The 24,258-nt window shown below is 40.7% G+C and overlaps 1 protein-coding gene across 2 annotated transcripts in view; it reads right to left on the bottom strand.

The window, feature by feature from the left end:
• Positions 1–14,120: 14,120 nt before the first annotated feature.
• PTDSS1 (phosphatidylserine synthase 1) overlaps positions 14,121–24,258 on the bottom strand; it is a 29,264-nt gene continuing 19,126 nt past the window's right edge. The window contains exons 9-13 of one of the 2 annotated variants that reach the window (XM_079300971.1): positions 23,674–23,739; positions 20,762–20,861; positions 19,531–19,599; positions 18,934–19,003; positions 14,121–17,621 (exon numbers count right to left, since the gene is read on the bottom strand). In XM_079300971.1, coding sequence (XP_079157097.1) covers positions 17,509–17,621; positions 18,934–19,003; positions 19,531–19,599; positions 20,762–20,861; positions 23,674–23,739 — 418 coding nt within the window. In that variant the 3' untranslated portion in view covers positions 14,121–17,508. The remainder of the gene's footprint in view (positions 17,622–18,933; positions 19,004–19,530; positions 19,600–20,761; positions 20,862–23,673; positions 23,740–24,258) is intronic. The other variant, XM_079300972.1, reaches the window with a different exon arrangement.

Raw genomic sequence — 24,258 nt, 5'->3', positions numbered from 1 at the left:
TTTGAGGGTTCCCCCAGGAGCTCCATTGGCAGAGTCTGGAGGATGCTGAGCATCGCTGTGTGGATGCTGTTTTACACACGTGTGGTGTCAGCAATGCTATCCCTCCACACACAGCAGAGCAGGCTGCCTTTCATCTGCCTTTCCAAGCCATCATAGCAATTTTTTTTCTGCTTTTAGCCTCAGAAACCATTGGAATAATTTCTCTGAGAGCAGCTGGGTTACAGATTAAATTTTAGCTTCATTTGGTGTAGAAATCCAACCAAAACAAAAGTGGCATTACAGAAAAGTTGTCTTCATACAGTCATTGCTGTCTCCTTTTCTTCTCAGGCTTAGGATTTGTGCTTAGGTTAACTCTACATTTCTAACTGTATTTTTGATTTAACAGGGTTGGTAGGGAAGGGAAGAGTTGTCATAAATTGTTTCACCATCCTTTTTTTTAAAATTTTAAATCAAACAAACTTTGGAGGAAACTGTTTTATAAACAGAATATTCTTTAATGAAACTTGGAAGGCTGTCTTGTCCCAGTTCCACACGAGATTCTGATTTCTGGAGCAGTCACTCACACATAAAAATATGGGTGTAAAATGCTTAAGAGGATCTGGTTCTGGAAAACTTAATCTAACCTATATCATGATAAGTATGTTTATATTATGAATGCAAATATAAATATATATATGTATGATTTTTGGGCCAATATTAATACCCAGCTTGTTAAAAAGTGACCCACTGTGTCCATTTGATGCAACAGAAAAATGGACAAGTGATTGCTATAATTTTCCTCATTCTTGGGTCTTAAATCTCCTCTGTTTGCAAATGCTTTGGGAGAGTTTGCTTAAGAAGAAGAGGTGTGAAGTAAAACCCAGTGTGTAAGACATTAACTCTTGTTGGCTCCAAAAGAGAAACTACAGTGACAATTAGATTTGGCCATTGGCAAAGGAGCAGCTGATCACCAGAGCTAAAATCAGATTACCCAAAATTAAAATCTTGCCTGGCTGCAGCTGAGTTTCAGATGTTCTCATTGTAAGTGTACTAAGAGGAATTGCAATCCTGTTATCCAGACAAGGACCAAAAGCCCAAATTAAATACCAGACAGATTAAACTGCAGCTTCCCATGTCCCCTCCCTCCTGCTGAGCCCAGAGCCAGGCACTGCCCTCCTTGGACACCTCCTGCCAGGCGCTGCCTTCGGCTCCACCGCCTCTGAGCCAACGCACAACACCCAACCTGCAGAGCCAGTCTGAAAGATGATGTAAATGCAAACGGAAAACTTTTTGTCTTGTTGGTCTCTTGAGCTTTTCCACTCTTTGTGTTCACACATTGGTTGCAAGATTGCACATAAATTCAACAAGAAATTTTATCCTCTGCTGGACAGGCATGCTGCGGTCAGGGATGGTGAAATATCATGTTGGCAAACATTTGGGCTCCTTGGTATTTTTGTAAATTTATTAATATTCAGCCAAAGTTTGCAGAAGGGTTTAGCTAAAAGGTCAATGAAAGAATATCTGCATATTGTAAATCTAATAATCAGAGAAGATGTAATTTGTGTAAATTTGTAAAAAAGCCAAAGCAAACACGTTAAAGAAATTGCTCATATATCAGAGGCTAGAAGTGGGGTAATAAAAATAGAAATTATGTACATAGGACCTATTGTGGTATAGAAACTTAACCTCAACATATTGATTGAGGAAGTTCTTTTCCCTGAATTAATATATGCCTACAAGTGAGTATTTGTTTTAGGAAAGTTAAATAGAAAGGCCATGAATAAATATAAAGGCTGAGATGAAATAGCCATCTGGACTACATTAGCCCAAAATGCATAACTGAAGCAAAGAGAGCATACATCCTTTGATCCAGTCACGCACAACTGAAATGAAAGTCAATGGGCAATTCCTCTTATCTAATCATTGGAGAAGAGTTTGCAGCACATGTGAGTGAGAAGTTCCACTGGAGAGACCCAGCTGGGGCCACCTCTGCAGCAGGAGAACCCCAGGTACACAGCCACAGGTGTCCTCATGTCTGGGGCTACATCAGGGCCAGGACTGCGGCGCAAGCCTTAGCTAGGCTTTAGCTTAAACTGCTAAATCCATGTCTCCTGCCTCAGCATCTCTACAGTTTCCACACAATTAGCAGCAGAACCATATGGCAGGGCAAGCTGGAGCTTGGCTCTGTGCAGCTGGAAGAGGTGGGGTGGGTTTGCAGTGTCCCATTCAGCCATGGCAGGGACACCCACTGTCCCACAGTGAGTGAGGGTGGGCAGCCAGGCAGGGAAACATCAGTCCCTTCTCATCCAGAGTGGTCTTGCAAGTAGTGGCATGGAGAGGGGGCAGTGTTGTACTGCTGCCTTGGGATAACCTTCATTTGGTTAAAGGTGAGGACATGGGAATGGGATTGCCAAAAAATAATAATGGGAATGACAGGCTGTACTTTCAGAGCTTGAATTCTACCTCAGCCTTTGAATGGCTGGCTCTGGTCTTGAAGATGCACAGATGCACTTAACGTTAAGGTGAAGGAATGGTCTTTGAACAGGATTTGAAACCTACCATTGAAATCCCAGCACACTCCTGAATGAGCTATAAACTAATTATAAACTGCCTTCAGTAAGCTCTGCTTCCCTGAGCACCTCCTTTTCCAGGCCATGAACAGTCTATCATTGAACAGAAGCTGGTGGCTCTGTCTCCTGGCCCCTTGGTCTCTTGGTCAAGGATGTCCTGTTTGTCAGGGCTGCAAGTGCCCCTGGTGCTAGATCAAGTGTTGTGCTGTCACAAGTCTGGTGTCTGAGGCATCAGAGCACAAGAAACTTCTCACTGCTGTAGATGGCTTGAGGGGATTGAATGGGGGGCAGGGGGTGGCAGGGGGCTGAGTCAGGGTATAGCAGGAGGCCAGGAGGCAGAAGCATCTGCTCAAGAGCCAAGCAGGAATGAGATGCTGCTGATTTGGTGGTGGGCAGCACACTGCCTGAGCGAGGAGACAGCGGTGCTCGGGAAGGCAAAGCTTGCTGAAGGCAGCTTCTGATTAGTTTTTCACTTACTCAGGAGCTGGCTGGGATTTCAACAGCTGGTTCAACCACAGTGAACCAAACTGTCTCCTAGCAGAGCCCTGTCTGGAAATGGGGAAGAAGAAATTTAGTTGAATCCAAGGAAATAATTTTTCAAGATCGACTGCCAGCTTCTTGAATAACTTCCACATTTCTCCTGTGCTCCTCAGCTGTGTGCCTGTGAGGGGTTTGTAAACAGGCAGAATGTAAAGCCAGCCCTCCTGTGCTGAGAACAACTGCTCTGTGGCCAACAGCACAATATTATCTAATAATCTTTCTTCGTCATTTCCCCAGCTCACAGAGCAAGGAAATGATATGCAATTGTTCATATATTTATACACACACACACACACCGATGCATATGTATTTTCTGACATTACAATATGAAATATTCATGTGGAGAGTTTTTCCATTATTTCCCAAGCTCAAGCTGAAATTTCTTAGATGGGTTTGTCTGGCTGGCTTTATGTAGATTATGTTATAGTTTTTAAAGGATTGAGAATATAATTCCAGAAAAAAAAAAACGGGGGAAAAAAATAAGAAAAAAAGCCAGAGCCTGCTGATTTGGAGAGTGGTAAGTTTTTAAAAGTTAAATTTTCAAATCTTTAAAAAAACTCTTCATTGAGTAACTTTCAGACTAAGACAGACTCATTCCAACTAGCTTTGTTATGCAGTGACAAGACTGCCTGAGTAATTGAGAGATATATTTGATATGACTCTCTTAATGCTATCAAAAACTATATAAAGAGTCCTGTGACATACTGGTCATGATAGATGTTCTTTGGTAATAACCACCAGTCCAATGAATGTGTGTGCTCTCTTCCAGTTACTTAGGAAAGTCTGTGTGCCAGGCCATTATATGCAGAGTACAGACCCAGCAGTACAGAAAGAGAAGCTGAAAAAATACACTACGCCTTTGAATAACAATTCTGAGTTCTGACAGCTCCCTTAAATAAATCTAATCTCCAAGCTGGAAAATAAGATGAAACAAGTTTTCTGTCAGGCACTGTATCAACCACTATTCTGTCCATCCTCTCACTGGAGGACATCTTCCCTTTGTCCTCAACAGTTTGGAAGGACACTGTTTTTTTGCCATTTACCTTTCACCATATTAAAGGAGGAAAACTTGTACAAGAGTTCAGAAGGAAAGAGGATGCCCTATATCCCTGGCACTCCCTCTTTCCCATGCAGCATGGCCACCCTCCTGCACTGTCCATCTGCCAAGTAAAATTCAACATCTTGGAGACAAATGGCAAGGGGGAAAGATTTTTCATGAGAAATGGTGAATTTTCAGAGCAAATACTATATTCGTATTTGTCAGGAACAAAAAGTACCATTTATAGCCAAATGTGCCTGAATACAAATGAGTTTGCACAGCTGAGTTAATTTTAACCCTGCTGGGGAGGAAGAGATTTAGCTTAACTGGAAAACCTACATCAGATTTCTCCAGCCACAACCCCATGCACTCCTATACTGGCCCTTTTGGTCACACCACTGCAACTTGCCAGCAGTCTGAAAGATTTGTAAATGGAACACCATACTCCAGGACCAAGGGAAAGAAATACAGTTGAAGATATTTTCCACCCTATTGAATCCAAGCCCAAATGCATTTGCAAACCTACCAGGAAAGATCTCAATGCTCTTACTTACCCAGACTTCATTGTGGTTCCATGAAATCTGAAAATGTTGTCTGAAAATGAGGTCAGGGTGACCTGTCTGAAACAGGAGGGGTGAAGTCAGAGGGCGAGGCAAACAAACACAATTGCTACCTTTGGTCCCATTTCTGAGCCAGTCTCTCAGGGTCTACAGTTCCTCATCTAGAGATGTGGCTTCAAGTTCCTGCTCTGACCCAGATGTTCCCATAGGTGTTTCTGATGGAGCTGGCTGGATTCTTCTTCTTCTAGCACTCACACTCTTCACTCTTCACACACTTCCCTGAGGTAGCTGGCTCTGTTGCTTGGCCAGCAAGACCCTGTTTCACTCCTGCAGGCTCCCAGGTTTGGGGCTCCCTGGTAGGACTCCCCATTGCTGATGTGGAGCTGTGTGTGCCAGGCTGGAGAGAGGATGTCTGCATGTCACAGTGGCTGAGTGTGCCACTTGCTGCCTCCATGCCCTCAATGGGGAAGCCCAGGGGTCAAACTCTCCCATTTTCTTAATCATTTGTCGAGGATACTCAGGACACACTGTGGTTAGCTGATGTGGACTCACCATCAGTCAAACACAGGCTGCCAGAAGAAAGATTAAGGGATAGAAATGAAGGAGGAAACATATCTGGGATTTGGCCTCTTTCCACCCTGTGCATGTTGCCTGAGTTGAGTTTCAAGGCCTTGTTCATGTGCCTGGCTGCCAGCTGAGAGCAGGAGCAGCAGCTGGGCTGTGACATCCTGCAGTGCTGGGGTGTGCAACCTCCAGAGCAGTGCAAGACAGGAGATCCCAAACTTTCCATGCATGGCTCTGGCTGGGCCCACCCAGGAGAGAGCAGCTGCTCTACAAGGAAAGGTGTTTGTGTGGCTGCAGGCTGGGGGGGCTGATGCAGTCATCCCTGTTGAGCTGGTGGGTCTGATGCTGCTGGAGATACTGAGCTGTGATATCAGTCAAGTGCCACAGGCACCAGATGACAACCTTGCATTAAGCAACTTCCACCCCCTCCCCCACCCAATCCCTCAGTGTGAAACAGGTTTAAAAGAGAACATCTTCAGGATAGTACATCTAATTCATTCTTTGAATCAAAGCTAGTCAATTGTGGGTGTAAATAGGCAACTTGAGTAACTTGGCCTTAGAATTCACGATGGATGGATGGATGGATGGATGGATGGATGGATGGATGGATGGATGGATGGATGGATGGATGGATGGATGGATCCACTTTTGGTAAAACTCCCTTGGCTTTGGTGGGCTTGTCCTAGATCAGCAGCTGTCCACATCTGGTTCCTGCTTGCTGACAGCTGGAAAGGCTGAAACAGGCTGTGATTCACCTAAGAGTTGGACCGGATGATCCTCGTGGGTCACTTCCAACTCAGAATATTCTATGATTCTGTGATGGAGGAGCTTCTCCAGATTTTTAGTCTGTCCAAGGCCACTTCAACATCAACCAATTTCTTAAAGTACATGCAGTCCCTGGAGGGAAGGTGGAGCCCTGGACTCAACAGGGGAGCTGGCAGGCACATGTTTAGTCCTTGATCCCTAAGCAAGAGAGTAAATACAGGAAAGCAAAGTTTTCCACAGGGAAAAGAAAAAGGGAGGGGGAAGAATCAACTTGCACACATTTTTATATTGAGATGCACTTGTCAGGAGCCATGAAGCCAACAGCTCACTAAGAAAGCAGAAGCCATGAAGGGCTCACTTGCTGACAGGCTCAGTCTCCTGTGGCCGTTGAACTCGAGACCTACAGGGAGGTGAAGTACAATCATTTATATTGTTCAAAAAACCACTGGGCTTTATCATAGCCTGCCACAGGAGTACAGACACCTACAGATCTGTGAGTGTAGCTCAGATCAATGGCAAGACTAGAGAGGAGGGAAAACTTCCCTGGGGGTATTGAAAGCAAAACAGCCCCCCAGTCTTCAAAGGCAGCTTAGCAAGAGAAACAGATCTCACAAGCTGATTTCTGCAGGCACTGCTTATCTTTTCCAGTGCTGGAGGTTTCACACATTAAAGACTCACTTCCTCTACAGAGCTCACACAACATCAGTATAATAATATTTCCCTCTTCTCCCTGATGTCAGTCATTATCTTTCAGTCTCCCATATGTCTTATTCAGATCACAAACACTGTTTGTGGGCTCTTCTGCAGTCATCCCTTCACACTGATAAACAACAAATATCTGCAAATCATTCCCAAGGTTTGTTTCCCAGTTCTGCCAGATTTTTTCAAGACATTTTCTAAAAACCATGCAAAATGACTTGTCCTGACCCATGGGCAGCAATGCCTGTAGCTCATAGCAAGGGAGCTGTTAGCTGCAGCCTGCCATTCTCTCCTCTCCCGTTCCATCCACTCAGGTCTCTGTCTGTCTGTCCTGCCGTGGTCTGTCAAAACAGCCCCTGGCTTTTGGGCAGCAGGGAGTCTGGCAGAGGTGGCATGGAAAACCAGGCAAAAATCCTGCTCTTCACCCCTTCACTTGCATGCACAGAAATGGTACAGATAGTAGTCCTGATATGTTTCTTGTTTTCAGAATGCTGTCATGGTCTGGGAATGCACCACTCTGCATCTTTCTAAGTCATCCTTCCTTTAAAGTTGAAAGCTCACTGCTTTGTATGCCATGTGCAGAGACAGGCAGAACAGACTGGGTCCTCTGCAGAAGAAAGACAACAGAAGAAAATTAATAACATTTGGGGTGATTTTACTCAGCCTTTTAAGAACTGTAGTTCTGACAAAAGATAAATTGCCAGTAACTGAAGATGGCATAACAAGAATTTGAAATATCCTGTATTGTATACATCCTGCATGTATGTTTGCTCAGTAAATTATCTAATTTTTGTTTTCCTATCTTTGGTCCCTGCCTATCCACAGCACTACTTTATGCAATAATAAAATGTTTTCTAAATAAAGCTCCAAGCCCAAAGACCCCACTCTGGGTAAATTAACGGAAGTAAATAAGCAAGCAGCTAACTGGAGCTAATTATATATCTGCCAGCAGCCTTGCTTTTAAGCACCTTACAGGTGAACATTTTAATTACTTAATATGCTCTATTGTTCTTGAATTAGATATAAGAAAAATAACATTGATCCAATCCTTTTTTTATTTTTAGACACTGGAGTTGGAAGGCAAGTGGCTTTGTAAGGGGATTATGCATTTGTTAATCCTCTTTAGCTATGATAAAGTTCTCTGCTTCCTAGTGAGGTTGTTTAACCCTCTTCTAACAGCTGAAGGAGGCTGGGGAAGATGAGTTACAGCTTGGGAAAGCTGAAAGCAGAAATGTTTGTTTCTTATCTTTTGCCATGCTGAATAGTGCTTATCACACTAGTAGGAATACAGCCTCAAGTTTAGCAGGACCTATAAGAAAGAAGGTGAATGTCATTCCAGCATGGAACCTTTAGTTTCCTTTTTTATGTTGTAATGGGCTCAGGGTATCAGCAACACCCTAAAACCACACAATTGGGAAGAGGGATGACATGTAATTCCCATCTCATTGGGTGGAATTATCCATTGCTGAAGTATAGTATTCCTGCATCTAGAAAACAGCATCATGCTGTGAGGACCAATGGGGGAAAGAGATGGATGCCTCAAATCCATGGAGCACCAGGAACATGTACCTGGGCTCATCCCTTGTAATTTGGGTGCTTGCAAGAGTGATGCAATGTGAAGGCTGGTGGTAGCTACATGCCTGCTGTCAGCAGTGGAGGCTCCTTTGGAGGTCACCTGCAACTCCAGAGAATGATAAAACCATCTACAACCTCCCTATAGGCTCTTTGACAGAGCCTGTAGAACATTCTTGACTGGCAAGGAAGCCTATGAGGACTCTGCACCTAATTAAGGTTCTTCTGTCAATTGTCTTAAGTGGTGAGGAATCCAAGCATCCCATCCTGCTCCAGGGAGAGGCTGACTGCTGCATGATGGAAACTGACACAGCTGCTGAGGCAGAAGAGTGAAAAGCCATTGTTAGGGGAGCAGAACAGAGGCTGATCCAGACTGTCACCTGACATGTCTGTCACCTGCTCAAAGCTGAAGCCTTGTGAGACCATATTAGGTGGAAGGATAGAGATGAGCCAGGAACCCAGCTCAGGAACAAAGGGTTTATTTAAGTTCCTTTTTCTTTTCCCTTTAAATGGCTGTTATCCTCTTACCAAGTTCTAAAAGTAATTAGTCCTTAATGAAAGATCTCTGATGATTCAAGGCAGAAGAGCATGGCTGATGGAAACAAACACCAGTCTGACAGGTTCAAGAACAGTATTTAAAAAACAGGAATTTAGACTTTTTAACCCAGTACAAAGACACTTGGGCCATCATCTCTTTAATTCTTGCTATAACAAAACAGGGAATATACCCTGATGCAAAGATCAGCTCACTCAGCAATTACAATAAATGTAAAACCAAAATCAAGGGGGCCTTAAGCTCCTGGTGTTAGTGGCAGGCCTTTACCAAATCATCCACTTTTACAAACTACAGTTTCTTCATGTAGGAAGGCATTGCACATCTGGGCAAAAAACCCACAGCAAACAGGTTTCTCTGGAGCTGTCCATGCAAGAACTGCACACAGCACTGCAGGTGGGGCAGAATCCCCTCTCTTGCCCTGCTTTGGATGCAGCCCAGGACATGTTTGGCCCTCTGGGCTGCAAACACACATTGCTGGGTCATGTCCAGTTTTTCATCCACCAGAACCCCCAAGTCCTCCTCCACAGAGCTGCTGTCAAATCAATTCTCCCAGTTTGCATGCAGGATCTTCTACTTTGCCCTATGTATGCTGATCCACTTTTAGCAACCCCTCATTTTACATCAACAGCCAAGGTATTGGTCATGAAAGCTCACTGGAAAAGACAGATTTGGAGTAAGCCAGTGAAACAAAATGAAATGACCTGTTCCATCTTACATTATATTTTCAGTTTTAAGGACTAAGAGATGTGGGTAACATTCTTGGATTTACTACACAAGCCCTTTTTAGGAAGCCCCATGGTAATTTTCAGGCAACGGCGTGGAACCCAAAGGTCTGGGATTTTACTCTTCTCTTTGTCTTCAGCTTCCTGAGGAAATGCAGACAAGTGACTTACCCTTTGTCCCCATTTCTATTTAATGTGAACTTATTGGCCACTCCCCCATCAAGTTTGCAATGACCTGTGCATTGTTCCAAAGAAATGTCTTCAACATGAAAGTGGTACAAGAAAAAAATAATCTACAGCATGAAAGATCATTACTGGTAATCATATTACCATCCCTGAGAGAAGCTCTGGGACTGAATGAACAGTGTGTGCTGCCGAAACCCAAAGTCACCAAGTGGAACGTTTCATCCTCAGAGATATTTTGGGATGTTTAGAGAACCAGGAAATTGCAATTCAGCTTTATCTGGTTTCTCCACCCCAACCTCTGTCCTGCTATTCCAGATGCATTTTAAATGTGGGCAAATGGAATGCATAGATGTGGATTTGGGAGCCAAATATGGCAAAGTCAGCAAAAGGGCAGAAATAATAATATTTAGAAAGTTATAAGCATAATTTTGTATCACCTACAACCCTTATAGCACATAAACAAGAAAAAAAAAAATCCTAAATGTCTCACATAATGTAATAAAAGGTCTTGGTTTTCTTCCAGGTTATTTATTTGATTAATGGAAGAATATGACTCTTAGCAATATTTTTGACTGTAGTCTTTTTCCTCTCCATTAAGTACTGAAGTCAGGCAACAACAAAAACTAATACAGGCTCAGCTATAGTAGTGGCTACCCCATGCAGAACCAGATTGAGAAGAGCAAGGACACTGTTTCCTCCTGCAAGGAATGACAGGTTCAATTTCTTCTTCCAGCTGACCATATAAAAGTTAATTTATTTTTTCCCCCCAATAGCTATTTTAGCATTAATAGATAAAAGTTGTAGCAATTGGTACAAGTTGGGTGCCTTGTTGACGTTTTGGACCAGAAGGAATTTCCAAATCTTTAGAAAAAATGACACTTCAAGGAGAAATGGGAATTCTTTGCAGATGGTATGAACTTTGGAATGCTTGCTGATAAATACTCCTGAGTCATCCAAAACTCTGAGCCACATAAACACATGAAGCAATAACAATCTGCACCCAGTGGCTTCCCTGTCCCAAAGGGATTGGCAGGGATGAGGCACAGGCAAGGAGATAAACTCACAACTTCATGGCTACAGCCACAAACTCAAGGGAATGGGCAGCACTGGAGATCATGCCCTGGTTCAGCTGAGCTTCTGGGAGCAAAAACCAAACCACCTTTTCAAACAGCAGTCATCCTATCCCTCCCAGTGCCCTACACAAAGGCCAGTGGGAAGAGGAGGAAAGCCATAAGAACCCTGCCAGAGCTTCATCCCAAAGATCCTCAGGAGTAGGGCTCCCTTCAAATCAGGATGGTACCCAGACAAGAAATTGGTAGTCTGTGTATGGTGGAAACCAGAACAGAAGTTGATTGCTCTTGCTCTCCAAAGACTAGAGCTATCATTTAATGCTTTAAATAAAATTTTTCTCAAAGCTACTAATTTGATTTTATTTTGTTTTGGTTGTTCTGTAGCAGGTTTGACAACATGGGTACTTAGCAGGACTGTGCACATGGCACTTGTAATTAAAGCCAACAGGAGTTATGAAACCTTAAAAACCAAGCCCGGGTGGCTAAAGCCAGTAGCCCAAAATTAGAAGCAACATTTGAAAATCCAGGTCACATTCTTAGTGTGTTTGTGTTACAGCATCACCTAGGGGCTGCAGCTGAGAGTAATGCCTACTTCTCTTGGACCTTCCAGGGGTACAGACAGATTTAGATTTGGATGCTTCCAAATGTTCAGGTGTGCTGTAGTCATTGTCACAGAGACTGCATAGAACCAGGTTCTGAGCATTTTGATGAAGAAGTTCATCTGGTAGACTTATATATACATATACAAACACACACAACCATTTTGAGCATTGTTTTGTGAGCAAGAACCACTAAAATACTGAACTAGAGGGCAAAGCAATTGTAGAACACACTTTGGATCACAGCCACAGGAATGCTGCTGCTGTAAATTCCCCTACTCTAAAAACATTAAATAAGCCATCCAGTTATTTCATGATCATCTGAAAACTGAGATCCTCAAAAACGATGAAAATTGAACCCATGTGTATCCTTAGTATAGTCTGGCACTCACAATGTTGCTGATTATAGGAATTCAATGTTTATAATTTACATTCTTTCCCACACTTGCTTTTTTTCTGCATTGAAGTAAAAACTCACTTGATCTTACCATAATATAATTTAGACTGTTGAGGGCAAGACTGCTCCTTTGTGAGAAAAACAAAATCCAAGCATGAGAGACTAGTTCTTGTCTTTCACTGAGAAATAAAGGAAACAGAAGAAGATACAGTCCAAATTAAAGACACAGGAAGGAGCTGGAAATAAAAACTAACACTCTAAGTTTCCAAAGTCCTTTAAGATAATCATGTCTTGGACTCAGAGTATAAAGGAATTTGATAAATTTTGCTGAACAGCTGTCCAAAGCAAACAGAGAGGTCACAAACATACAACAGAAGACTTGTGTAGGATCTACTCTTTGTGATGTTCTTATGATGGATAGCATAATTGCAAAAAGCAACAGATCTAGAATCATCCACAAAGAAACAAACAAAAGTACTTTCTCCAGACCCAAACTGTGTTTCTAGATCCACTCTGATCACAGAGCTCTCAGGTACAGGCAGGTTCTGGCTTCATTGATACAATACAAAATGTGAGCAAGCCTGAAACCCTGCCTATTATCTGCACACTGCCAATGGCAAGCCCTCTGGCCCCAGCTGTGCTGGCATGTCTGGAAGGTGTATCACTTAGTCCAAAAAAAGCTGGAAGCAGCAGAGCCTGACTATCAGCTGGCTTCAGGGGGGCTCCCACAAATGAAAGCAGCACAGGGAAGGCACCTGAGGTGCACCTGCAGCCACAGCACTGACAGATGGGTGAGCAGGCACAAAGATAACAGACCCTGCACCCTGCTGGGCATGAACCAGCAGTCTGGTTGTCCTTGTGCTTTTCAGCACACTGTATGAAGAGCTTATGGCTGCACCTCTAGGGAACTAGCTGAATTAGGACCAGGGTCTGCCATGGCTCCAGAGAACAAAACTGTGGTGTGGATAAGAAGGCAGATCACACCTGCAGACAAAGGGACCTGGAGGACTGCAGGAGGTATTTTCAGCATACAAGATGTAAAATCAGCTTGGAAACCTCTGGCTAAACCTAATTGTGAGCTCCTTAGATTGCTCCAGCATCTACCAGTGGGAACAGGAGGCTCAGGAGAGTAGTGCTTAGGCACCCACACTACAGTAGGCAAACCAACACCTATTGCAATCATGATATCAGCTTTTGGCTCCAGCTTCTAGTCTGGGCCAAATTGTATGATCTTAATAGTGTGCAAGTTGTGCCACAGGGTGACTGGGCACAAATGAAGCCACTACATCCATCTGACACTGCTGATGAAGCTCCACCCTCAACAGCAACTATCAAGACATAAACCAAAGATTGATTGTTCAAATGTAGTAGAGCTCCATGCTTATGCATGAGCACATTTTTGAAGTGTTGCTTTTTAAACAAAGTTTTTTCCACAGTTCCAAGTTTTTCTCAATATTTCTAATGTTTTAATGAAGAATGAAAATATAAACACCCTCCCCTTCTCTAATGTAGTAAGGAGTGTTCTAAGAGGTGGCTCCTACAAATTTTTTAATCAGGTATTTTCCCACCCTTCAGAAGAGGTTTACAAACTCAACACTTGACTTTTAAGTGTTCTTCCCAGTCTATGAACAAACTTAAGGACTTAAGTTAGGCTATCCCTAACTTTACTACAACCTCAGAATGCATGGCCTCTCTGTAAACCAGAATTCAAAAATATAAGCCATGTTGAAAGAAAGCCCTTCCCAGCAAATCAGAAAGTTCCACTATTCAATCTCTGTATAGAGAAGGAACTGAAGAAGGAAAGGAAAGTTATGGAAGAGAAATCAACAGCTCACAATGGGTTTTAGGTATAACAGAACTGAAACTGCTGTTTGTGGGAATTGTCAGCAGTGGAAGCCAAAGCAAAGTGTTTTAGACACTCAGTGGCACCTTTTTACCAGCTGTTTACTTGCTGACAGCCTGTCCTACAGTCCTTGTACAGGAGGCCTTGTTTCTTCTTTGAAGGTCTGTCATGAGACCATCTTGCAACTCAGCTCTCCCATCCAATAATAAATAAAACTCAAAAAGAAAAGACCTTATCTTGTACACTAGAAAAATTTCAGAAGGAATAATGTAACTGTTCTTGTTATCAGATTTGCTGCTCCAAAATAATAAATTACAGAAAAACCTTAGAGTGCACTGTAGGCTGCTTAGGAACCACTGCATTTGTCAAAATTCATTTACTTAGAATAAAATATAATAGCTTCTAAAGACAGTATATCATAATTTCCTATGCCTTACAGGTACAGACAAACACACACACTGGTGTCATGGTTGATTTACTCAATTATTGCAAAATACAATACTTTGCAATCAATACAGAGCAATTCTATTCAAAAATTATTAAATATATGGTAATATCTGTGTCCTCTTGTGATAACAAAGTAAAAAAAAAAATTTAAGTTTTAACAGCTGTAACATCAAGTGATGATCTTCACAGAAGAATAACAAAAGAATTGGTCGAAACCACACTCAAAATATTTAATTAGATGTGGTGTATGATCTATGCAGCAACCTTAATACTGGAATTCAGTACTCAACATGAGCTCTGGATCATTGCATACCTCTATTAAAATAATAAACTCTCAATTTCTATTTAATCTGCTACTCCAAGTTCTTGCCACTACCCTCTGCTTACACCCCAGTGCCTCGAATTAGCCTCCCTTCAATGACTGGCAGTGATGGACAGCCTCTGGAGGGCCAATTCCAATCTCTCCATGGCAGCACAGGGGATCACTGGAGGACACAGAAAGGAAAGAACATCAGAAACAGGAAAGCAGGAATGAGAGGTTGTGACAGAACAAGTAAAAAAAAAAAAAAAAAAAACAGGACAGTGCATCCATGATTGTTACAAAACACTGTTCAAGCAGCAGAACTCACACGTGGATGCTTGTTGCTAAACAGCTCAGTGATTTGTCATTATAGATGTTACACACATACAGAATTCAGCAACAGCACAGCAGTTGATAAAACTGAGATCACTAATTTTACAGCAGTGATCAAAAGCACCTTTCCAATGCCTTCCAATGCAAAGCTCACATCTTAAGTGATGGGTTGAAAATACAGTTGTCAGTGGAGGACTTGTGAGAACACTTGTGAATTCCAGCCAGAACTGCTGACAGAGGAGGCAAAGTGCCATTTACCAAGCAGCACTTGAATAGTTTACTTAAGTTTCCCTTCTCCCTAGCCATCTCTCTTTTATAGTAAAGAAAGGAAAAAACTCAACAAACCCAAGCAAAAAAACCCAAAAAACACCCAAAAACAACAACAAAAACCCCAACGCAAAAAACCAAACCCCAAACCAACGCCCTTCCAACCCCCCCAAACTAAACACCATAAAACAACCAAAAAACCCCAAGCAAACACAAAAATTTAAAGTACAAATACTTAATTGGAAATAATTTAAATGTGTTGTCAAACAACATTTCATCAAGGCCACGCTTGTTGTAATTGTATACAGAAATCAGCTTCCAACAGATGACATTTCAATATTTCTCTTTCCAATATTTTAGGGTGCAGTTCAGCAATGTGAGCACCAGGTCTGCATTTACAAAACGAGTGCTTGTCCCCACAGGCAGGTAGATGTTGTACTTCAGCATCTGTTTACACATGTAAGCTTTGTATACATAGTTGGTGTGTATATCCCTTGCAAGTACAAAATAAGCCCTCACATTGGAAAACCACAATACTTAAAATACCTAAACCATTAGATTTCAAATCTCTTGCTTTGGTATTGAATCAATAGAAAATTTACAATGCCATTCTTCAGTCTTACACAGACTGAGTTTTTAACCAAGAAAATAAAAAAAGTAACAAGTATCAGTATCCAAAGAAATACAAATACATTCATCAGTATGTATGTAGTACATTACAAATACAAAGGCAATATATGGAATTGCTATAATATGAATGAAAACCAAATAGTTGTAGGAGAGCCCAAAAGTCTTCCTGACATATTTTTCCATGTAACATTAAATGTCACTGCAGCAATGATGATATAGCAGCTTCTACTACATTACTTTCCAAGCTGTACACTCCATGTTTGATTGAAAAGCAGGGTAGGAAATTAAAGGCCTCTGAGGAGCTCAGCAGCAACACTTAAGTGCATTGAAAACATTGATAATCTGTGGCACATAGGAACTGATGGATTACACAGGATAGTTTTTTCTATTTACAGTATCATACACTTGTAGAAAGTCTCTGCTGCATTTCTTTCTTTAGTACCTAGCCTGTGGCAAATAACAGTAACATTAGTCAAAGAAAAAGGAAATCCCATTTTCTCATAAAGACTAAGTAACTAATGGGTATTACTCATCCTTGCTTAAGATACCTACCCCTCTGAATGCCTTGAATCCCAAAATTTAATTGGCACTTAAACATTTTGATAACTTAATACAGAAACTGATTGCTCATGATTGCTTACCTCTTGACTTAATCATTACATTCACTGCTGGAGAATTATCCACTTTGCTAGATGCCACAATTAATACATTAAAAAAACCCAAAAGAACACAGACAAAAAGTAAATCATTCCTCTCAAAACAATTCAAAACCAAACCTGCAAGAAAGAGCAGCTTTGCTGCCTCTCAGACACCAGAGACTACAGCAAGTCTTCACAAACAATTATGTGTATGGAGATAATAAGCAACTCAGCTTCAGCAAAAAACTTATCACCAAGCTCAGAATGGCATCTGAGCCTTCAAAGCAGTTTCTGGTATCAGGCTGAAGACAAGAGGATTTCTGGGTCCAGCTAAGATGGAAGCAAATAGAAGGAAGTAGGATAAAACATTATACACAATGTGGCACAGCACAGATGAAAAAAAGATAAAATTTACACTTGAAAATGCAAACCATACTACAATAGAGGAGGAAAAACAATGAAATAACATGAACTTTATCACTGAGGACAAGAGGCTACTAGGAAGGAGATTTTTATATATGCATTTTAAAAATTAAAAAAAAAAAAAAAAAAAAAAAAGATTATGTATGGCTCAAGCAAGAGGACAATGTAGAACAAAAAAAACCTGTGTGCTTGAAGATCAATTTCACATCCTTTATAAGATATCTGGACCCATTTCCTTCCTGGTAAAACCCTGACATAAGGCCCAAGGAGCCTTTAAATAAAAGCAAACAATATGAAATTTTTAAATTCTTACTAACAGTTGCATGGGAAAGTTTTGTTGTGAGAGTGAGAAAGAAGGGCATAGTTGTTTTTAGTCAAAGGGTTGCATAATCTTCTAGAAAACAACACAATAAACCAAACAAAAAAAACGCCAATCAATTATGCCAACTGACTATCCGTTTACTAACCCTTGGGTTTAAGTCCTCAACTAAGATATTAAAAATGAACTTGCAACACCTGAACACAAAACAGGGAGTACCTGCTATGATAAAACAACTTTTTTTTCCAGCATGCCCTTCATGAACTTTTGGTGCCACATGCTAAAGAAACTAGATTTACATCAGTGAATGGCAAGTGTCATCAGGCATCGATGTGCACTACACTGGTGGCTCCACCTTCAGCATCCTTTTCAACACCTCCTTTTTTAAACATTAATTTAAAAATTGATCTTCCATTTGGTAATTCAGAGCCAGGTCTGATCTTCTTTGTTACTTCTGGTCACACTGTAGGATGTCTTTAGATACCATTCTTATTTCTTGCCAATTCCATTTGATACTTTTGATTTGGAGTGTCGGTTCCTTCTTCTAGATGAATGGCTTTCACTATTGACTGAATGTTTTGGTGGACTATTGTCAGCACCTGCTGAGAAATAAATATTTATTTAACACATATACATATTTATATAGTTGACATATCAGGTCCTATCTGAAAGGCAGTAAGGTTTTTAGAGCTGCAGTGTTTGCAGTATTTCAGGCTAATACAAACTAGTTGATACTTGAACTCCATCTAGTGGCCTATTTTCTCAAGCAATTATTAAGACTCCTGTAAAATTCTTCCCAGCACCCCTCTCCCTCAAAAAAAAAACAGCACAAAAAACCCAGAAGTTTGCTACAGCAGGGTACAGTGGTGAAACATCTGCCATTTTAAATAATATCAATAATTAAACCTCCCCATTTTTCTTAGTGGCAGGTACTACTACCAGAAATTAAGAATTATATAAGCAAAGCTTTTTAAGGATCTTTTAAGAGCACACTGCAAGATTTCAGTCTTTCAAACGACAGAGCATGTTTTATTCTGAGAAAAAATGGGAAGCAGTGGGCACCAAAACAAGAAATCAAGAACAAAATGTGAAAGAAGCTGAAGCATGTAATTAATGAAGCAACAGGAAGTTAAAGAAAAAGGTTTTTTTGGTCAGATTTCTCCAGCATGCCTAAGTGGGAAAAAACATTCTGAGTGCAAATCATTTTTCTCCAAATTATAAAAGTCCACAAATTTACTAAAATGAGAATAAACACCCCAAAAAATAATTTGTGAAATATAAAGAAGATCTCTTGTAGGTGCTTTTGAAGCGTGATACAACAGAAATGTATTTTATTTTAAAAACACCTGGAACATAAACTCTGACAGATAACTTCCAGGTGTGAATTTTTTATATTTGTTCAATAAGCAAGACCACACCAAAAAGCCAATGGAGGAGGCAGACCTCTAGTGTAGGGAAAAGAAGTCAGAAAGAAGCTGCCTTTGCTTAGTGCACTGAAAGCTGCTTATGACTATCAGCACTGACAAGCAAGTGTCAGAAAGAACACCAGCTCCAGGGCACATTGCTGACTATTTCTTAACAAGCAAAAATTAAAGTACAGCAAATCAAACATGCAATGTTCAGAGAGAAAACCTGTCCACAACAGTTATGAAATGCATAATGCCCTACACCTATAATGGCCTAGAGTAATAGCAGAAAAAATCAGTTGACATATTAAAAAATAAATACTTTTCCAAGAATCAGAATTTAAAAGGGAGTAAAGAGAAAAAGCTTGGCAGATGATTTATCTGCATGGGTCCTGCAGGGATGTTAAAACAAGTCCAGCTGGAACTAGGTAAATTTCTCAAGCCTCATTTTCTAGTGCTGAGCCTTAATGATACCAGTTCAGGAATACAGCTACAAAAATACCAATACCTCTGCTGAATTTAGAATGAAGCCAAGAAGCATCTGGACTGTATGGACTGTCTTCACTCTCCGATAAGGTCTGCAAACACAAGGACACATATCATTGGGATGTTGGTGGTTCTTGTTACCTGTACTCCTCCCATTTGCAACTGGACTTATAAACTGGCAGAAGTCGTCATAAAACATTCAGACAGTACTTTGGACCTTTTCCTTTCTAGTTAGAAGTCACCACATAGATGACACAGTAAGAACTCACCACTTGCCATGTGATCAGTTGTGTAACCCAGTATTCTTAATATTCCCCTAGCATTCCACCTGTACAATGGGAACATTAGCTAACCATTCATCCTTGAATGCTTTGCTAAAATTACGGCCTCATTTTGAGTAACTAAGAGGACAGCATTCTTTAGAAACCACAGTGTAATTTGGGATCTGTCCAAGGTCTGCTGAATTCAGAGTTCCTTCTATTGACTTCAGTTACACTCTACACCACCCCCCCTTAGCCCATTTCTGCTAACTCTGGTAAAGAATTCCAATATCTAGGAGCTTTGGAGTCTTAACTCTAGAATAAAATAATAAATAAACAAGCTTCTTTTCTATAAGTACCTTTTCTCGGTGGCCATAGTACTCTGCATACCAAACCATGCCATACAAACACAGGAAAGTTGTAAAGGCCTAAATGAAGAGAAGAAAAGGAACAACAACAACAAAAACAGTTGTCAAACTTTTACCAAATTCCTTGCTGATTCAAGGTCCCATTGTCCCTGGAGATGCCACACTTAGACTTTCATGCTCTGTTTCTCCCTGTGTCTTTTTCAGGATGAGTAAGACTTGAGCATGAACTTCAAGCTACACAGAGAGCCTGCCACGGTGGGGTAAACAGAACAGTTCTCATTGGAACAGGAAAATGCATCCAGATCACCATAGGAAACACTGCCAGCAGGATTTCTGCCCATACTCTGTACAGTCATCACACAAAGGCAGTTGGTAGGCACTTGTAGGTGTATTATCAGGAACCACCAGTATGGGAAAAACACAAAATCTCCTTCTCCCTGCCCCATGCTTCAGGCTGGGTTACATACTTGGTTTCATTATCTGCTCTGAGAAGCAATTCAATACTTTTCTCCTCTGAAGTATCAGGAAGAAAATCACCATACCAAATAAGAGAACAATAAATTCTACTCCTCATCACCTGTTCAAACTGTGTTTCCAATTAGAATGGAGAAGCATTTATGTGTCAGCCCATTATAAATGCCTTATTTTTCACTGACCATGAAAAATGTGTTTGGCATCAGAGTTACAAGCCTGGCAAAACAAATGTCCATTTACTGTTACAAAATGGGCATTTCATGCTGCATTTGCAGTAATCACACTGAAGTACAGAAAGTTACAGGCTTAGTGAGAATGATTTGCTTGATAAATGAGAGTCATTTATGTACTTGTAAGACTTTAGTGTGGGACAACATGCATTGCTTATTAACACTATCCATTAACTCCTGTTCATTTCCAGCAGGCCCTACAGCAAGCTCCACCAAAGCTAGGCTCAATTGAACTGACATCATCTCTCATAAAGATAAAGCATCCTATAACTACTGTTGGTTTCATTGTTAAGCACCAGTAATCTGCTATGTCTAGAAATGAGAAAAGAAGTTATTCTAGTCCCTTCAAACTGAGTTACAAGCAATCTAGCATTTGTTTTCACTATGACATGCATAAAGCTCTTCACCAGCATTGCCCCACAATGATCCCCTGCTGCCAATGTTCCAGAGAGGAAGCTATTTAGATACTTTCAATGCTTTTGTCATGCTTTATGTTTCACATGAGAAATCTCACTTACCACACAGAGAAGCCAAAACACAACATACAGTATTTGTGTTTTGGAAAAAAGATCTTGTCCAAACTTTATGCACACAATAGCTTCGAGGAAGGCAATTACCCTGTGGGTAAATGAAAGCAGGGGGGGGAGAATGATTAAAAACACCAAGGATTTAGCTCACATGTTCACAACTCAGACTCCAGACTGCCAACTCTAAACAAGCACTACCCTCTAGTGAGCACACACCTCCCTGACACCACCATTAACTGAAATTCTTTGACAAATGTCTTTTTCTTTCTGTACTTTTCTCAGCATAAACAACACACACTAAGTGATTGACTGGCAGTTCACTGTTCCATGGGGCTCCAGGAAACAAGGAGTGTGCCAATAGCAGAGAATCTTCAACTGTGCATACCATTGTGCTTCAGCTCTCACCACATATAAAATTCTTTTCCATGCTGAACCCAACAGATTCCCTTGATGGATGAACTAGAACTGTGCTTTATTTCTCCACTAGATTTAAATTTACTATAATTCTAAATTGCCTAGTTTGTTTGCTTCACATATATTTCCTATATTGAGAAAATTCACATGAAACAACATTTCAAATTCTCCAAGAATCCATGCATTTGCTCTGGTTTATCTGTAAACTCAGGTCCACACAACAACCTCAGAGGATTTGGGGAGAAATGTGAGAGGAAAAAAATGCAGTTTTTACTTTCCTCTCTGACTTTAAAAGAATCATAAATAGTATCTCCATCTCTCTCCCTGCTACCAGGTGTTTACATCTTTTCAGGTTCAAAGCTATGAAGGCTTGTCCACTACTTGTTTATGAATCCAATGTTTCTACTGTCTGCCATGGAAATAAATCAAGTTTGTATAGGTCCTGAAGAGAAAATTACATATGTTTAACAATATAAGCATAGAAAAGTGACACTAAAAACCTGCATTAAAAGCATAGAAAACTGACTCATCTCAATCTGAGGCAGATAATGAAAAGCACTATTAAATAAAGTGCAATACTTAGCTTGTTCAATAGAGATTCAATAGAGACTTTGTACATCTGAGCAATGCACGAAAACTCCTCCTCACCTATGTGCAGACTCACTTAACATCAGGTCAAGTGTTCCAGTCTCACACACTCAACACTGCAGGACACATTCCCTACCAGCTCTCTCCATAACCAGTTCACAAAAATGGCACTATTGCCTTTCAGAGAAGACACAGTTTCCCCCATGAAAGAGGAAGGAAAATGTGTGCTTGACACTGGTATTGCAGAAATGGTCCTGGTGCAAGTAACAAATCACAGCTTTCCCTGTGCTATTTAATGTGACTTCCAGCATGATGAGTGGAGCCAATACTTAAAACTGTGGCAGTAACACCCAACTGACCAACACATAAATCAATGAGATGCATGTTAGAAAAAAACTGAGAGCACTATTACTCTCTTGAGTCATTAACTATTTTTCTTTCTTGGTTTTATATTATTCTTACTGATCCAGCTGCAGAGAAAAAAATCATGAAACCAAACTGCAGGAGTGGGAAGAGAAAGACCACCATCAGGAATCAAGCTTAGGATTATGATATACTCAAAGATATAAACAAAACTACAGACTAAAAAAAATACATCTGTTTGCCCTGAATTTATACATTCTTTCTGTTATTCCTGTCAAGAATACTTGGCTTAAGCACATTTTGCAATAGGACAGCTATTACAGTCGATGCAGTGGTAAATCAAGATAAAGAAGGATGCTAATAGTGAAAGGTATTAGCTCCTACTGAAGGGTGATAAGAGTACTCCATAGAACTAAATATCTTAAGTTTTCTTTCAAGCAAAATGGTCTTGTAACATCCTAACAGATATTCCTTTTTGAAAGGCTTCATCTTAATGAAAATAGTGCAATTTCAGCAAGGCTGTTGCATTGGCCTTGTTCATGCTTTGCAACACTTACTGTACATCTATCAAGAGTGATGAAATAGTTATGTCAAGTTGGAAAGAAAGTTTTCTACTAATGAAAGGCACCAATTTTAATTATACCCATACTTAGGGTGCTTAAAACTCCATTTGTGCCTTTAGAAGTGTCTTGGTTACCACAGATATTAATGTTCTATATACTTTTTTTAATTGCTTCAGAAATTATATTCTAGATAGTTAAATTACTGGGAGATTTTTCTCTTTCTCTGCAATCAACAGGAACTCTAATGATGCTCTGTTTTCTCTAGCAGATTACAGAAGTGAGGAGTAGGAAGGAGAACACTTATTCCTTACACATTTCCAACTGTTAGATCAGACTGTGGGTGAATGTTCTATTGCAGCTCTTTTTAAGCAATCCTACAGACATATTTGTGCATCTGTTTATTGACACAGGTGACATTAACGTGTTCAGTGAGAGTTTTGGACCAAAAATTATGGGTTCTGTAATCCTTAACAATTTTTCAGAAGCAACCATGCAAACTCTTCCTTTAAAGGTATCCTCCAAGACAAAAAGAGATTGCAGCCAAGGTCACTATGGCTCATAGTACACCCATAGAAATAGTGGATAACCATGGCTTGTTTCACTGTTCTCTGCTGTGATGCTGATAACAGCAGCAATGCCCACCTTGGCAGACAGGAAACATTACTCTCACAATCATCTAGCAAAGGCAAGCTGTAGAGGCAAAAGCTTTGTCCTCACCTGACTGAGAATTTGGGCAGAAAGGCCAATGGTACTTTGAAGGAGCCTAGCCTTATCCAGCAGTTCCTAGTTCTGCTTTCTGCTGTCCTTACTCATTCCATCACTTCCCATGTTCTACCTCCCAATTCCGAATTTCCCTTTCCTCTGAACTTGCAAAACCAAATCAAGACAAGGACTGGCTTCATGGGAGCACCTGTTCCTGTGCTGGACCTGTCCTTAACATTTATCCAAGTGCTTCAGGAATGCAAGAACACTTACCCGAACACCCAGCACTGAGTTCCCACCCTCTTGCACTGTGTGTCTGTGAGGTAAGCATAGTATTGCCTGAGAAGGGAAGCAAGAAAATTCTTCAGTGAAGTTGAAAGTCCCCAGAATATTTACATTTAGAAAAAAATGTTTTGTTACAGATGTATCTGTAGTGAAAATGAAGTGCTGACGGTTAAATTTACATGCAATCATTCTGGATGTGTACCAGATGGCTTCAATTCTAGTAGGACAGATTATCACATATATCAAATAGCTTGAGACAACAGAAAACAATCCAGAGAGCAAGCACTGGGAAAGTACCCAAACTAGTAGGCTAGTAATGTTTGTCTCCTGCCTTTCCACTGAGTCTCCAATTCTTATAGGCAAATCACAACAAATGAATTAAAGAATCCCGCATTTTTTGCCACAGTTTGTCTTTTATTTCTTAACAACTGCATTTTCTTGAGGAAATATGGGTTCAAATCTTGAAGGAATATGGCTATTCCCTATCTTACTTGAATGGTCTAACCACTGGCATATTTTCCAATATATGAACAGAACCACAGAAAATTTCACTATTTTGAAAACATCATGGAG

This window comes from Erithacus rubecula, assembly GCF_903797595.1.
Source record: "Erithacus rubecula genome assembly, chromosome: 3".
Taxonomy (NCBI): Eukaryota; Metazoa; Chordata; class Aves; order Passeriformes; family Muscicapidae; genus Erithacus; species Erithacus rubecula.
The sequence above is the reverse complement of the archived record's forward strand: the minus strand, read 5'-3'. Positions and strand labels throughout refer to the sequence as shown.